This window comes from Dicentrarchus labrax, unplaced genomic scaffold (genome assembly GCF_905237075.1).
Source record: "Dicentrarchus labrax unplaced genomic scaffold, dlabrax2021, whole genome shotgun sequence".
NCBI lineage: Eukaryota > Metazoa > Chordata > Actinopteri > Moronidae > Dicentrarchus > Dicentrarchus labrax.
The window spans coordinates 25,123,713-25,140,712 of NW_026136704.1; the positions used below are offsets into that span (position 1 = coordinate 25,123,713).

At 38.7% G+C, this 17,000-nt stretch overlaps 1 protein-coding gene across 1 annotated transcript; it reads left to right on the forward strand.

Annotated features, from left to right (window-relative positions):
- Window positions 1-323: 323 nt before the first annotated feature.
- On the forward strand, window positions 324-15,838 carry LOC127361868 (integrin-linked protein kinase). Its single transcript, XM_051396918.1, has 13 exons — window positions 324-436; window positions 1,873-2,126; window positions 9,244-9,409; window positions 10,591-10,686; window positions 10,782-10,878; window positions 10,986-11,069; window positions 11,302-11,387; window positions 11,484-11,593; window positions 11,827-11,954; window positions 12,131-12,252; window positions 12,388-12,487; window positions 14,041-14,171; window positions 14,307-15,838. The coding sequence occupies exons 2-13, from the start codon at window positions 2,038-2,040 to the stop codon at window positions 14,454-14,456; spliced, it is 1,359 nt and encodes a 452-aa protein (XP_051252878.1). The 5' UTR covers window positions 324-436; window positions 1,873-2,037; the 3' UTR covers window positions 14,457-15,838.
- The last annotated feature ends 1,162 nt before the right edge of the window (window positions 15,839-17,000 follow it).

Consider the following 17,000-nt stretch of genomic DNA (forward strand, 5'->3'; position numbering starts at 1 on the left):
GAAAAAATATAAATAAATAAACACAAAACACATTTTGTGTGACATTAGTGAGTGGCCTGGGGACTTTTTATGTTTGTACATCCTCACTTTAATGTCCAATTCAAAACCACACGCATCATATCAAATCACAGGACATAATACCATAATATAAACTGTGGTTAGACCACGGACATTAATGTAATTAATGTTTTATTGACGCTTTAAAAAAACTATGACCTGAGGCTGTGAATATTTTGACCGCCTGCAGTTCTCCCTGCCGCCTGTAGGGGGCGGGGCGCTCTCTTCCGCGCCTCGACGTTACCACGTACGTAACTTACGTACGTACGGCGGCGGCGAGGGTGTGGACGTCCCACAGCATTCAATCTACCGGAGACAACACAACGCCGCTAATAACTTCTGCTCTGTGCTTTTACACGGCAACAGGCCAATATACCTGGTAAGTTTATCGGCAAACGAGTCTGCAGTTTGATCTGTTTAAACCCACGACTTGTTTTTATTAGCGTTCATCTCAAGTCGGCGTCAAGGGAGAGAAAAAACGGAGACGCGGCGGAGGGTTGGTTAGTTAGTTAGTTAGCCTGCTAGCCAAAACCTGTGCCTGTGTCTCATTTGCTCAAGCAGAGGATGCTAGCCAATGTGTGCAGCTAATCGAGTCACTTTGAGTTAATAAGAGTGCCGTGAAGGAGCATTTTTGTACCGCCAGCAGTGGAAGGGATATTCCGCTAAGTTAGGTAACTTAAATTAGCTTTTCTTCCTCCCTCCTCTCCCTCCTCTCCCTCCTCCGTTAGCTGGATAGCAGTGCAGCTAGAGAGGCTGCTGTTCACGGTGAAGTCATTACTGTGACACCAGGGTGCTGCAGTGTTTATAACATGAATAAAATCCCACTAAACCACAAAGTCAACCTCCAAGGCTGATTGTAGTTAAAGTCACGCTTTAATGGCATTAATGTTAGGTTGAACTGCAGCTGTAGTTGTTGTAACTTTTACCTTTTATAGTTTGAGTGCTTGGTTTATTCAGACTGTCAGGTTAAGATGTGGTTGTAATGAATTGTTTATCTGTTTGCTAAAGTAATGACTTGCAATTATGCTTTTTATTTAGCCAACAAGTCGTTTAATCACAGCTCAGGCTGTGTGACTTATGCATATTTCATCTACTTTCCCTCCCTGTCTCTCTTGTGTTTATTAAAATGCCATTTTACAGCTTGATAATCAGATTTGAGCTGTCGGTTAATCTGCTGGTTTGTCTCTTGGTTAATGGTTTGGTCTGTAAAATGTCAAGATGACATCTTCAAGTGTTTGATCCAAGGTTATTTTCTGTTTTACTATTAAACGTGTCAGAGAAAAAGCAGTAAATCCTCAGAATATTTCTTTTTAATGCAATAATGACAGAAAATGCTGTAATCAGCCTCTTAAATATGGAGATTTCTTGCTTTTCTCTGTTTTATATTATATTAAACTGAATATATTTGGGTTGTGGACTGACGAAACAAACTTTTGTTCCAGACATTTTATAGACTAGGTGATAAATCCAGAAAATAATAGGAATAATCATTAGTGGCAGCCCTATTCAATACTAATTAAAATATTAAGGAAGTACAGAATTTAGCATGACAACGGATAGGAATATTTATCTACCCTGGTTCACAGGGTGCTATTCACAGCCAACTGTTGTGAGTCACAATGCTGTAAACTGCATACCCACCCAGTATTACTAAGGAGGATAAGATTACTCAACACTGGGTTTCTTGGTTGCTTAGCTTTCTTTTTTCTAGGTTTGTACAACAGAATTGTACCAGAGTGGATTCACCTGAAGGTTTGGACTGATTGAAAAATGTGTTAACAGAGGACCCGCCCCCTTTTCTGTCCTTTCTTTCAGGCGTTGTGTGAGTGCCGCTGAGCCCCTCTGACTGTGTCCCTCATTGTCCCAAATGAGGAACTGATGCTGGCCAGGACCCTGCTGAACCCCTCGGGTCGCCTCGCTCATCGATCCCACTTCAGTTTCGCATCTACTCCTTAAGAGAAGAAGAACACACAGGCCAGAATGGATGATATCTTTACACAGTGCCGGGAAGGCAATGCAGTGGCAGTTCGCTTATGGTTGGACAATACAGAGAATGACCTCAATCAAGGGTGAGCCAAGGTTTCTTTATTTGTGTATTGTCTTGTCAGGACGATGTCATATATCACTTCTATCCATGGCTAATCAAATGCTGATCGAAACGCACTACAAAATGAACTCTTAAATGCAATATTAAAATAGCCTACACCCCTAAGCATGACTGGTAACTCGTGTCCAGAAGTCTCTTGCTGTCATTAAGAATGTGTTTTAACTTGCCAAAATAATCTCCTTTTGCTGCTTTTAGTCAGTAATGATATCACACAAAAAATTGATTGTATTCTTTTTAAACAAAATATCTTTACAGACTGAAGATCAGACACTATCTTGGTGTTTTGAGATGCCCGAAGGGGGGGGGGGGTTATCTCTGCTGTGTCTTCACTGTTCAGTCAATGATTCCTTTTGCACAATTGTACTTTAATCTGCACAAGACTTGCCACAACATGAATTTGTGATGCTAGATAAGGTGAATCAGAATCTCATATGAAAATATGAGTTACACTGCAGTGTCTGACTTTTAAATGTTGCATTCTCAAGCCCAGTTTCTGGTGCAGGATGAAAGCCCGCCTTTTCATTCCCTAGCGAGATCGTGGCCTGTGATTGAACCCATTTCCTTGTGGGCACATGTTTATGTCCAGAATGCCAGCAGAATAATTCAACAGTGCGATTTTGGACAGGAAACCTTCTGTGATGGCAGAGTTAGTTCCACTTTCAGTTGTGGCTGCAATTAAATTTAGAACTTGAAGAAATTACATTTTAAAAAAGCACATACATGCAGAGAATAGTACAGGCTACTGTAAGATTTGACATGTTTATTATACAAAATATCTGATAGTTACAGATCATCAGTCAGCGTGGAGAAGCTTCTGTATCCTCAGCTGACACCGTAAAGAAAAACTTGGCAGAGGTTGCCAGTCAAGTAGTGATGACCACCCGGGAAGTTTCTCTTTTGGACCTTTCTGTCCTAGATTTAGACTACTGCTGTTTGTTTTCAGAGCAAGCAAAGAGAGAATTAATTTATCTGTTTAATATGATGACTGTGTGCCTTGGAGCTCTGCTCTCGTTTTGTCTTTTTCTCCCATGATTTCTTTTAGTACATTTATGGTAAGAATGCGGAGCACAGTAACAACTAGTTGGATTGTGTTATAATCTGTTTGCTAAGGATGTAGTTGTCAAGTTTTAGAAGTTTCAAAGAAACACTTAATTTGCCTTTTTTCATTTTCTTTAATTACTGTTGCAAAGTTGAATATAAAGATATACAACTAGTAATGTGTCAACCATCTAATTTCCTGTGTAATGTGAGAAAATGATTCATGGATTTGTTTAAGAGGTGTGATAACATCCAGAAGTGAGGTAGTTAATTTTAACCTAGTAATAATGCGATTAACAATAGGAGAGGATATGAAAACAGAATTGATTTGTTGCCTTCTGAGGCAGAGAGATGTCTCTAGGTACATTTTATATTTGCTGTATAGATAAAACGGATTCATACCTTTTTATATTACAATATTATAATTTTCAAAGTATAGTAAGTAAGTAAGCACATGCAGGATACTAAATAGTGTTTTTATAGCAGTTTTGTGCTCTTTCATTAGTTTACATTTTCTCATTGTGGCTTGGCTGAATGATTGCATCCGGCCAGGGTGGATACATGCACCCCTACATGTGACTCGTCCATTAGCTGATTGCATGTCAAGTTCCCTTTTCCGGATGATATATCTCCCCCAGTGGGTGAAACACACTTATTTTTGCCTTTTCATTCCCTTACAGAACTTTGCCTATGTTCCAGTAAACCCACTATATCTCAGCCTGTCAGAGTATGTTTTCTGTGCTCCTCGATGACAGTGTGTTTACACTGATATAACGCCCAGACTAAGAGTAGTAGTGGAATGCTGAATCTCCTTACAAGGAATAACACACAGGCCTCAAGGGGATCGTCTACCACCTACCAAAACTCAGAGGGAGGGGGGAGGAGAGGAGATTATTGTAGTCGGGCAGGACTGAAAGAGTTATGTGTGAGGAGACAGAGAATCTTTGTGTGTGTGTGTGTGTGTGTGTGTGTGTGTGTGTGTGTGTGTGTGTGTGTGTGTGTGTGTGTGTGTGGCCAAATAGTGAGTTTTTCAACAGAAAAATGCACAGTAGGCTGTAGCAGAGCACATAACCTTCCCCTCCTCCACTTATGTGTTTCCGGTATTTGTCTCCCAGTGGTATTAAATAGCTCCACTCATTTACCCTCAACATTTCCTCCAAGCTCAGAAGAGTTAATTGCAAAGTTTAAAGCAAACTCTCCTAAGTGTTTACTATATACTCATCATCTCTGGTCCTTCCTGAATGTGTGTTACACTGTCACTGCGCTTGTTGCTCCATAGTGTGAGTCATAGTTTTGTGGGTGTGAGGCTAACCTGTGGTTTTGTACCATTTTAGAACTATTTGGTTTTGAAATTAAATTCAGGTTATATGTAGAGCTTTTACTTTTCTTTCTTACTTTCTCATTCGGCTACGCTATCAGAATCAGAAATACTTAAATCACATATCACAAAGCTTTAAAGCTTAAATATATAGAAGATGTGTGGAATTTGTGATTGTAAAAAGGACTAAAATGATAAACAATTATAATTATTATTAAACAGCTACAGTAAAATGTTCTCACGGTTGAGTAATCAATTAATCTAATAATTGTTTCAGCTCAAATTAATAAATTAGCATAAAATGCCAATATTTTAACAATTGATTAAAGATGATTATCTGTTTCATGTACTACTGTCAGGATATAGTGAAAGTAAATTGTTAAAGTTACCTACTGCAGCTTTGATGGTTTAAGTTGTGTGTTTCTAGTTGCCTTTTGTTGTCTTACGTAATATAATAATAAATTGAATACCGTATATCTATAGGCTTTAGACTGTCGGTCAGACAAAGTCCAAACAAATGTTGTCGTTTTGGGCTCTAGGAAATTGTGATTCTGTTCTTAATGTTTTATAAAACAAACGCTTAACTGAGAACTGAGAATAGTTGCCACATTAATAAATAAAAATAGTTTGTTACAGCCCTGGTTGCATAAAAATATTGTTCATTACAAATGTATGGGTTACGAGGCCCTGTGCCGCTCTCCATTCCTCACATTGCCCTATTTGTGTTATTTGGTCTGAAACAGAAGACCGAGTTCAGTATTGTGTTTTCTTTGGCCTGTGAGTGTGTTATTGTGGCTTTGATGGCTATCTGTATTTGGCCTCATTAAAATGTACATCCAAAAGAAGCCCTGTGCATGTGTGAATGACAGTTTGACCACTTCCACTCATGATTGTTATGGCAATTATTTTTATAGAGTTCACCATGTTGTTAGGGTCTAGCCTCCTTGTTTGGGAAGGAGGTAGATTGACAGTGTGAATACTCATTTTATATATATAACCTCTGTGGTGGGGGCCAGCAGTATGAGCCTGTTGCCCTGCAATGGTTACTATTACAAGCAGCCAGTGGTGTAGAGGCTTGTTGAAGCAGGAAGCAATGGTTTTAGAAGAAGAAGCTTTTGTGAATGAGGCAGCACAAATTATTGTGTCTAACACGGTCTGTCGCGGCTCGGCTATGTTCTGAATGGATCATTAGAAATGTACCGATATAGAATTTCATAAGGAACCTTAAATTACGCCCCAAACCATGTTTTCTGCTTTGCTAATCTCATTCACTGGTTTCTACAGTCCTGACAGAAGATTTCTACTTAATACTCTCAGGATCAGTCCTTCTAGTCTGCAGCTATTGCAGAAAAGGCTCTAAATTGTCAGACTTAATTGTCAGCTAGAATTCCATTAGCAGATTATCTGAGGGTAATGTATTAGCCACAGATCCATTGTGTCTGATACTTATATTTACTTAAATATTAATTAAATAGCGGTAGGTGTCTGACACATTGAACTAATTGCTGTAGTCCACGTAGTCTTATACAAATAACAAATGTCCAAAACACAGTACAGTAAAGAAAGAATGAGAATTTGATCACTGTTATTTTAGCCAATACTGAGCCATTAAAATATAAAAGTTGTCCATCCCTGTGGGCTGTGGTAGTTGTAGTTAGAGCAGATATTGTTGGTAGTTTCTAGCCCTCAGTGCCATAAATTCTGCTCTTTTTATGTGCTGTATGTTCGACATTATTTTAAAGAACCATAAGTGTTTCATGATGGTGACAGACGAGAAGCAAAGACTCATTTTCTCCAATGTAAAAACATTGTTGCACCAACCACTTTAATGACAGCAAGAGTCAGTCCTACTACATAAACACAAAATCTTGGGAATGTTGTTCATTCCTCTTCTGTGGAGGTTCTTTTCCTTTGTTAGATGTTTCTGTGAATTCCTTTTTCCTCATCTGAGGCTTGTTGTATGACCTGGCGGGGATGTCGGGGCAGAGACATACAGGGTGCAGACAGGCGCTCTTCCTCGGGCTTTTCCGTCTGCCAGACTGAGCACTGTTGGCAGGTGGAAGTGCCTGAAATAAATTACCGCAGCCAGTGTGGAGGGGGTGAGCAGGAGAAAAACCCTGGCACTCAAGTGCCTTTGGGTTGCGGGGATGAAGTTAGCTTAAAGGGAAAATCTATCCTATAAAAAGGACCCCCAAAAAGAAATACACACACAGAAACAGAGGCCTGGGCCTCACTTGAGGCTTGTAAGTAGTACATTTTAGGCTTGTTTTGTTTAAAGATCTTTAAAAAGTCTGTTACCAATTAGGTCTGAATGATATTAGAAAAACAACAATGCACTATTTTTGTTGATATACAAAAAGGATTAATTAAAAAACCCCAAAAATCTAAATACATATTTTCTGATGAAAAACAGAATGAGAGAAAGAAAGTACCTGATGTGTTTTTGGTCCATGTCGGCAAGTAATGATTATTGTCTTCATCGATTGATGTCTTTTATATTATATATATATATATATATATATATATATATAAATATATATATATATATATATATATATATATATATATATATATATATATATATATTATATATATATATATATATATATATATATATATTTTTATATTATATATATATATATATATAATATAATATATATATATATATATATATTATATATATGTATATATTTTATATTATATATATGTATATATTTTATATTATATATATGTATATATTTTATATTATATATATATATATATATATATATATATATATATATATATATATATATATATATATATTTTATAATATATGTATATATATATATGTATATATTTTATATTATATATATATATGATATATATATGTATATATATATACACATTCTACAAAATGTCAGATTGTGAACAAATGAACATCCAAGTCTTTTAAATGTGTTTTTTTGTCCAACCAGCAGTTCAAAGCTTAAAGTCAGTTAACAGTGTATAGATGAAAGACTTAAACAATTAATCAACTTAAAAATAGTGCAATAGTTATGTGGATTGGCAATCAATGAACTGACTGTTTGAGCTCTAGTTATTTGCAAACAGTGAATCTAATCTCATACAGTTTACATACATTCATACATTTATTTGTGCACACATGCTTTAAAGGATACAGCCATTGACTTCACAACTCTGCTTGCTCCCCGAAACAGACTCAAGCTTAACACAGAAAACTAATAAAATCATAGAGGTGAGTCTGTTGGGAGCTTTTCTCTTGTAAACTTAAGCTAATTAACTTGTAAGATTTGGCCTTTTGGTCTTAGAGGAAATTGCCTCTGAGAGCAGATCTGCTGTGACTGCAGCAGGTCACCCAGATGCACAGATAGAAGTGTGTTGTGGGACTGAGGGTCTCTGTGGGGCTCTTGATGCTGTTTTGAGCAGAGCTCTGCAGGATGTGCGAATACAAGCCAGTGAATTGATCGCGGGTCGGGCAGAGGGTTCAGATTCCTGCAGATTCATAATACTCTCTCAGTTCCCAGATCACATTTTTATTCTGTCTGCCTACTCATAATTTCAGAGCAAGTGCATAACTTCATTATCTGGAGGATTGTTCTGTGTCTTGACGAACAGTAAAGCCCACATGGAAAAGGAAAGTGTATGGAAAGTGGAATGTATCATCAATACAGTCCAATAGTGGAACTTAGAGGGGGAGGAAGGATTTGAATGAGAGGACGAGGGAGGGGAGAGACTCTGATGAGGGAAGGAACTTTGTAAGAGAGGAGGAGGTGACCACAGCCAGGCAGAGAGGGTAGAGAAATAAAGAATGACACAATCGCGCACAACAGCTGGAGTTAATGCGTGTGCAGTGCTGCTGGAGGAAGTCTCGCTAGGCCTTATAAGGGCTGCAGCGAATGCTGAGCCTTTTTTTTCTTTTTCTGATTGACTCTCTGTCACTTACTGCATCTTAATCTCTCAGTCTTTATCTCTTCTTTTCTGAGGAGGTACACCATCAGTCACTCTGTCATGTAATCGAGGCCACTGTCCTACATGTGTCACTGCCAGTGTCACAGAGACAAAGAGGAATGATGAGTGCCAGAGGCCTATTAGCTGTTGTCTCAGTCTGAGTTGCATCAACTTCCTTTTTCTTTTTTAGAGGAAGATGACAGAAGTATAAATGAACAAATTCCTATTATGCTGAACAGCCTAAAGCAACTTAATGCTGCAGTTTCAGATTAAGTGCACTCAGTTGTCAGTTTATTAAGTGCAGTGTTACAGGACTCTTGCATTAGACTGCATTAGTTGGATAGGTGTACCCCGTAAACTGGCAACAGAGGCTATTTTTAAGCCTTATAAACAGATTATATATAATAGGCCATAAACAATACAGCTTATTGAACCAATATGTATTTTCTATGTTGACCACCCAGTTTTTCTCTGGAATGCACACTTGTTGTCTTTATTTGAAAAGTGGTATTTTGATTGTCAAAGCAAAACCCATATGCTCCAAAAAACAGTCCCACTCTGTACCTCTTGGCCTTGTGCCAAGTAAACCACAGAGTTGTTTGCGGGGAAAATTTTAATTTGGATAGCCCAGGGTCTGAAGTTGCTGGTGTACTTTTTTTCTCCCTCGAGTCATAAACTTTTCCTGCCTGTCCTGCGGTTCTTCTAAGTCCTTGCTGTGCTGAAGGTCTTAGTGAAACCTGTGCTGAATATGAATGCTCCTCTCTCGCTGTAGGGACGACCACGGCTTTAGCCCTCTCCACTGGGCATGCAGGGAGGGCCGCTCCAGCGTGGTGGACATGCTCATCATGAGAGGGGCTCGCATTAACGTCATGAACCGTGGAGACGACACTCCTCTGCATCTGGCCGCCAGCCATGGACATCGAGACATTGTGGGAAAGGTATGATTTGTGTAAACACATGCACACAGTGTTGCTGGAAGAGGTTCCTTCCTGGTTCCTGTGGTCATCCACTAACTGACACTCTCTCTATAGTCTATTTGTCAGATTAGATCTTGTATTAACGTTAAACATGTTCTCCTCCAAAGAAATCAAGTCAAAAACTGACACCAGGGCTGTGAAACAGACACACATTCCTTCTTTGCACACACAAATCTCACTGAGAAAAATGGTGTATCACTTCAAGTTTACTTCATACATGCAGGATATTATGAAACCTGAAATGATGTCACCTGAACATGAATTATAAAGACAAAGGTCTTGTCTGTTCTTGTAGTTTCTCCATCAGCAATTTTAAAACGAAGGGAGAGCAATTTGTCAGTGTCGAGGGAAAGTGTAAGGTAATGGCTGCAAGTATGATTATAAAACGTGCTTACTATTATAGTTGTAAAGAACAAGCAATGTAAGAAGTAGTTATTTTGCTCAAGATATAGATATCAATTATATCTGCATAGAGGCTTTATTTTAAGTACCACCATTTGTTCTTTTTACATGGATATCCTAAAGAGGTTAGCAAACAGGACACCAAAATAAGTTCAAACTTCACAGAAAGCAGAAAACAATCAATAGCTGCAGTGCAACCAGAAATACAGGGATTCGTTCATGCATAGTGTCTGCACCTGCAGGATTCCACCTCAGCCTTTTAAGATTCATCACATGGGCACACTGTATGTCCTGTTTAAAGGCTCTGTAAGGTATACGTTTGGAGTTGCAACATGCACTGTGCTGTGTGGAGCTGCATGTGGCTGCAAAAGTATTATAGTAGATTTTGTAAAACAGCAGGTCTGGTTGGTAAGACACTGAAGGTAAAAACACTGAAAGTTACCAGTCAAATTATAGTATTTGTTTAATTTTGGTCTCTGATAAAATGCAAGGATATCTTGTATCTATGAGTTTGCCATAATGTGAGGCTTGTGCTCGAGGGTGTCTGATTTAGAATAGCTGCCAGGCAGCTATTGAGTTTAATGATAGGCATGTCTCAATACCTCTGGTATGTATCCACAGGCAAGACGAACCTCCATGATTTTTGTTGGCAGCATTAACACTCATCCCTGTATACAGCCCAAACAAGATCTGGCCAGTCTTGTTTTGCATGTAATCCTTTGTTTTTGCTTCTCTTTTAGCTGATCCAGTGCAAAGCAGACACTAATGCAGCCAATGAACATGGGAACACACCACTGCATTATGCCTGCTTCTGGGGCCAAGACCAAGTGGCTGAGGTTAGTGCACCCCCTGGTGGTGATAACGCTGAGACAAGTTCCCATCTCGACAAACTGTTAAAAATGTGGCTGTAAACAATCTGTCTTTTTCTCAGGACCTCGTGACTAATGGGGCTCAGGTGAGCATCTGCAACAAATATGGGGAAACTCCCATGGACAAAGCCAAACCCCACCTGCGTGAACTCCTCAGAGGTATCCTGACTCTCCATTACCTCTCACCTCATTCCAGCAGGTTCAAATGTATTTTATCTTTGTGTTCAGTTTTCTCATTGAATTCTCTTTGTCCCTCCACCGCACAGACAAAGCTGAGAAAATGGGACAGAGTTTAGCTAAAATTCCCTTCAAGGACACGTTCTGGAAAGGCACCACCAGAACTCGACCCCGTGAGTCCCTCAAACACATAAAGCTTTATTAGCTGACCAGTTTCCATCAGTTAGAGTGCTGCTTGAAAGGGAAAAATATTCCATGCTGGTCTCCCAACCAGTCCTAATGTAGCGTTTGAAATTTCCACTGCTTTTCCATCTGCATGCTGTTGTGCTGAATTTCACAGAATAATGCAGCTTTTGTCTGAGCTTTAACTTGTCACTGATGTTTGTCTCAATCTTGTGTTTTTAGGTAATGGCACTTTGAACAAACATGCAGGAATTGACTACAAACAGCTCTCTCTCCTGGCTAAAGTAAATGAGAACCAGTCTGGAGAGGTACTTTATATTCTTGTTTTCTTTTTTTCCCATTCTGCCGATTCTCCGTTGAAGGTCGTTCACTTCACTTTTTCTATATGTCTTTCTCATCGGTAGCTGTGGCAAGGGCGCTGGCAAGGAAATGAAGTTGTTGTTAAGGTGCTAAAAGTCCGTGACTGGACCACAAGGAAAAGCCGAGACTTCAATGAGGAGTATCCCAAACTCAGGTTATTATCTAATCCCGACTTTTCTACAGCCTCTATGCTCTGCGCTGTCGTGATCACTCATTTGTCTGTTTGCATTGTGTTGAACCAAACTTTACGTATTCTTTCTTTTTGGGGGTGTTGCATCTCACACAAGCCGTTTGTTTATGTCAAATCCTCTGTGGGTTTGCCTCTTTTTGTCTGTCTGTCTGTCTCTCTTTCCTGTTCCTCCCTCCCTCCCTCTGGCCACATCCCAGGATATTTTCCCACCCGAATGTCCTACCCATGTTGGGAGCATGTCAGTCTCCTCCCGCCCCTCACCCCATCATCATCACACACTGGATGCCTTATGGCTCCCTCTACAACGTGCTGCATGAAGGCACCAGTGAGTACTTCTACTCTGGTCACAAAGCCCGTACTTGCAGGGATTTGTGATTTATTGCACTTATGCATTTGTCATTATGTTGCCATCACTTTTTGTACAGCAACTGTCATCCTGTTATGTGGTGAAAGTACGGGTGGCTGAAACCTGTTTTGATTTGTCACTCATCCTGCTGTCAGACTTTGTAGTGGACCAGACGCAGGCGGTGAAGTTTGCTCTGGACATTGCTTGTGGAATGGCCTTCTTACACACACTTGAACCCATGATCCCTCGCCACTATCTCAACAGCAAGAGCGTCATGGTAAGAAGAAGTGTGGTTTCAGCATAGCTTTCAGGATCATAAGGATCAAAGAAAATTGTGTCGCCTAAAAAGAAAACTGCAGAAAATGAAAGTGATGTTCGTTCCCATCTCAGTCAGTGTTCCTTGTCTCCACAGATAGATGAAGATATGACAGCCAGGATCAGCATGGCAGACGTCAAGTTCTCCTTCCAGTGTCCTGGCAGGATGTACTCGCCTGCTTGGGTAGCCCCCGAGGGTAGGCATCACTCATACAGCACAGATCCACAGTGACAGCTGGAACCACTCAAGCTCCAGCGTGAATGATGGATGCAGGGACTCTGCACTGTCTCTGAACTAAATTTAATCTGCAGCTGATTTCCCTTTGAGATACAGTAAAATCAGAGCAAGTCTGAAACATAAGCTGGTTACAGAATATGAAAATAACCAGGGAACCTTTGCAGCAGGGATGCAAACAGTAACAGCAACCCACAGAAAGGGTTTTAAGTTGTGTATAAAGCAGAATGGCGGGACTGTGTGGGATACAGCTTACCAGTTACCATAGAAACAACCATACAGTAATACATATAGTGGGTAGTGAGCGTGGGTAGTGAAAACAGAGAGCGTTGCTATTGATAAGGCACAAACGTACAGATTTTGCTATGGTGAATTACAATACGCCTTCAAATCTTCAGCAAGGATTTCTCTGTAATATTTAAACTATAAATGTATGTTGTCATGTCAAGATTTATGTATAAACTATTTCTATTGGAAGAGATGGAAATCCCTAAATCATGTGGGAAAAAAAGGAGCTTTAGATTGAATTTGGATACACAGACACTGAGGGTTGTCAATCACTGGTATTGCTGGGACAGTATGATAATATTTATCTTTATATCTTAATATAGTATCTTAACTCATGAAATATGATTTTGTTAACAAAACAAACCACAACCGGTTTCTTACAGAGGAATTTCTAAAGTACTTTTCTATGACAGCCCTAGTTTTTTTTTTATCATTGTTTTCTTTTTCATTTAGCCAAGCCCTCACAATAGAATATTTTCACTTCATTGTGTTGATTCATATAGAAAAAGGGAGACTGAGTAAATATATTCAAGGTGACATTACATTTTAGGAGATAAATAGAAAAAGGTTTATTTGATAAGTCTATTTCCATTTCTCTTGTCCACTTTTCTCCGTTTCCTGCTATCTGCTATAAACCTGCTGTTTTTGTGAAATTAGTTGCATCATAGCGGAGATAAGTTACTTCACTTTACCGCCATCTATTTCTATATAGCCTAAGGGACTCTACTGAGGATGCTATGGTTACCAAGCACTTTTACATCGTCTCCTCTTCAGCCAAGTGTCACATTTTACCACAGTTTACTAAAGCAAATGCAAACTGTAAAGGCAGTTCCTCATGATCACGCTGTATTATGATTATGATACCACTCATGGAGAATTGATGATTACTGAAGTATATGATGTGAAGGATTTTGTGTTTTGTGATAATTTTGTTCCACAGGTTCAGTTCCCTGGTTGTCAATCGATGAATATTTGACCACACATAGAATAACTGCATAATAATGAAAACTTGTACTTGAACAGAAGTGTTTTTTTTGCAGAAGGTAGTAGGTGTAGTTCAGGGTTTTTCAAAGTTTAGGCCTTACTTTTACTTTACTAAAGGGGGACCCCGGCCATAAACTAATGCTTTTTGGAGGACCTTGGCTCGGAAAAGCTTGGGAACCCCTGGGTGGAGTTCATTGTGTTTGCTCTGCATGACTTTCACTTGTTGCTCTTTGTGATTTCCAGCCCTGCAGAAAAAGCCCGAAGAGATCAACCGTCGGTCAGCAGACATGTGGAGCTTCGCTATCCTGCTGTGGGAGTTGGTGACCAGAGAAGTGCCGTATGCTGACCTGTCAAACATGGAAATTGGCATGAAGGTTAGCGGAGCTATCTTTGGCTCATTAGATTACCAACAGAGTAGCAAATGTTTGCAAATCATCTGTTTCATAGCTTTAATGCATTCAGGAATATCTTTTCTACAGTACCAAACGTCTGTCTGTTTTTGCTCTCAGGTTGCCTTGGAAGGTTTGAGGCCCACTATCCCCCCCGGCATTTCACCCCACATTTGCAAGCTCATGAAGATCTGCATGAACGAAGACCCAGCAAAGAGGCCTAAATTTGACATGATTGTGCCAATCCTGGAAAAAATGCAGGACAAGTGAAAATCCTCCTCTGCCCTCCTGAACCAGATATCTTTACCCCAGATGGTGGTGTGGTGCTTACCAGTATTGCCTTAAACTCTGCCGCTGCATTCGACGCCACTGTAGCTTCTGCTTCTGAGATGAATTCAGCAGCAGTCACTTCTTTTATATTGTTTTTTTTTTTTCTTTTTTCAATGTGATATAAAATTTTATTTGTGTCTTCATCTTTGTCAGTGATCCCCTGATGCTGGCTCTGCAGGAGCTTAATATTGACTGTTCATCTTCTAACCTGTAATCAGGTGGACTGAGTACAATCTTCTTCAACTGAATAACCTGTGGAGGTCAGCATGACAGTCTGCTGCGATGCTTCAGTGGATTTAAGGCCTTATTTTGTAACTGGAGTGGGCTTACTATTAAAAAGTCACCCTGTAAGGAAAAATATAGGTGGCTCCTAATAAAACAAATAGCATATTAACTCAAAGCTTGTCTTGTGGGGAAAAGTTTGCTTGTTGTGTCAGCAACAAACTGTATGCAAATGGGCAAGCATGACAAGTGTCTGAAACCGAGCATTTAAACATGTAAGATTAAGAAAATGTATATGAATGAGTGTTCCCAATGAGAGTACTTAGCAGTGCTGTACCATTCAGCTTGGCTGTGTAGTGATGTGTAGAGCTTGACCTGTCTTGGGCATTGGCTCCTGATTTGTATCCTGTTCAACCTGCTGACCATGATGTAAAACTGGCCATAGAAACTTTTTGTTTGATGCAGCAAACATGTCAGTGTTGATCATTGCAATTTTGTGAGGATTACTTAAAAAAATGCATTGCAAGATTGCTGATTTTCTCCTCATAATTTTAATAATATGTCATTAACTAGATTACTCAAGTGTATTCCTGTAATCTAGTTTATTTTCATTATTTTCTCTTCAAATCTTGTCTTATCATGTTTAACAGTTTGCTTAACTCTCAAGTGTTATTTTCATGTTGAATATGGACGATCTATGTAATGCAACATGTAATACTTTGTAGTGTCTGCAACTGCAACCCAGACTGTAATTTATTCATGGACGGCTATAATTGTTTTCTTCTCAAGCATTGGGACTGCTTTTCCTCAAGTTTATGGCTACATCAGAAGCTGCTGCCAGCAGAAGGTGACTGGGACATTAAGGGGGATGGCATTCACATCCTGCTAACTGTCATTATTTTCTCACTTTGTTGTTTTGATCCTCTAGATGACTTCTGACTTTATATCAATCTCATGGGTTGTCACTTCTACGTGCATTGTTTCTGTGCCTCCACCAGCTTTGCTTGTTTGTGCAGAATCACAGATTGAAGCCAAAATCAAGAATGACTTATACAAATGTATGTATTTATATATAAGTATATTAAAAAGGACAAATATGGGCAACTTGAATGTGTGAATTTATGGTGGGGGTTGGACATTATTGGATCATTTGGAAATCCAAATGAGTAATTTTATGAGATGTGAAACATCAGCATTACAAAGCAACATCAATATCAGGCCAATGTCATTCAATCACTGACTAATGGCAATACGCAAGAACAATAATTTAATAATAACTTTATGTGGAGGCTCATCCTGGCCTTTGAATAGTATTGAATATTATCCAGCAGCTTATTTTAATTTTGAAAAGTTAAATATTCAGTGAAGTGATGGATAAGAATATCTTATAATAGACATCTTACTTAACCATCATTAGCTCTAAAGCGAGAGGCATTTTAAAGTGAATGAAAATGATCCCTTTAATCAATAAGATTTATTAAATTAAATTACATTTTCAAATACTGAAACAGTAGAGCACCTTTTATATATTATTTTTAGAATACCCAAGCTAAATTATTATTATTATCTCAGCTCAATATTTCATACATAAATGTGTATTCCTAATCTATTTTCTATGTATTTATGAGTGCGTTTAGGTTACTCATCTTAAAACATATAAATTAATCTAAAAAATAATGAATTAATTAAATAATAAATTCCAGAAATAACCTTTTATACCTTGTTACTGTTACTTTATCATTTCCCTTTTGGGCACGTCTATTAAAAAAAGTAAGAAAGTAGTCACCCTGCATATATGATGAATAAAGAACAATTTTTCAACAGCCAGGTTGTGAAAAATCTCTAGCTGGTGAGCCACTAATAGTTTCTTAATTTCTAATAAGGTATTAAGTCTAAAAAATAAAAATATTAAACAAGTGTCACTGGTTTCTAATGAGCCATCTGCCAAAGTTAGTGAGTCATCTTCTGTTATAAATGTCAATTCTGAATAATAAACTTAAGTAAGCAGTTATGAAATACTTTAAAATGTACATGAATAGTAAATGGGATCTGATCCAGATGCCCTGCAGCTGTTTTCCAGAGGCTATTTTGGGAGTAGATATTCCTGTTGGTACAGAACCTTTGCATTAACCTTAATATCTATCAAATATCATATTTTACATAATTCTACCGGCGAAAGAAGCTGTAAAACGTGCAGCACCGGATCAATATGTCCAAAAACAGTAGCACAAGTCGTTTTTACTTACACAAGTTTCCTGTCTC

Coding starts and splice junctions, on each gene's coding strand:
- LOC127361868 (XM_051396918.1), top strand. CDS start 2,038: ATGGATGATATCTTTACACAGTGCCGGGAAGGCAATGCAGTGGCAGTT. Junction 11,594..11,826: donor GAGGAGTATCCCAAACTCAG/GTTATTATCTAA, acceptor GCCACATCCCAG/GATATTTTCCCACCCGAATG. Junction 12,253..12,387: donor TCAACAGCAAGAGCGTCATG/GTAAGAAGAAGT, acceptor TTGTCTCCACAG/ATAGATGAAGATATGACAGC.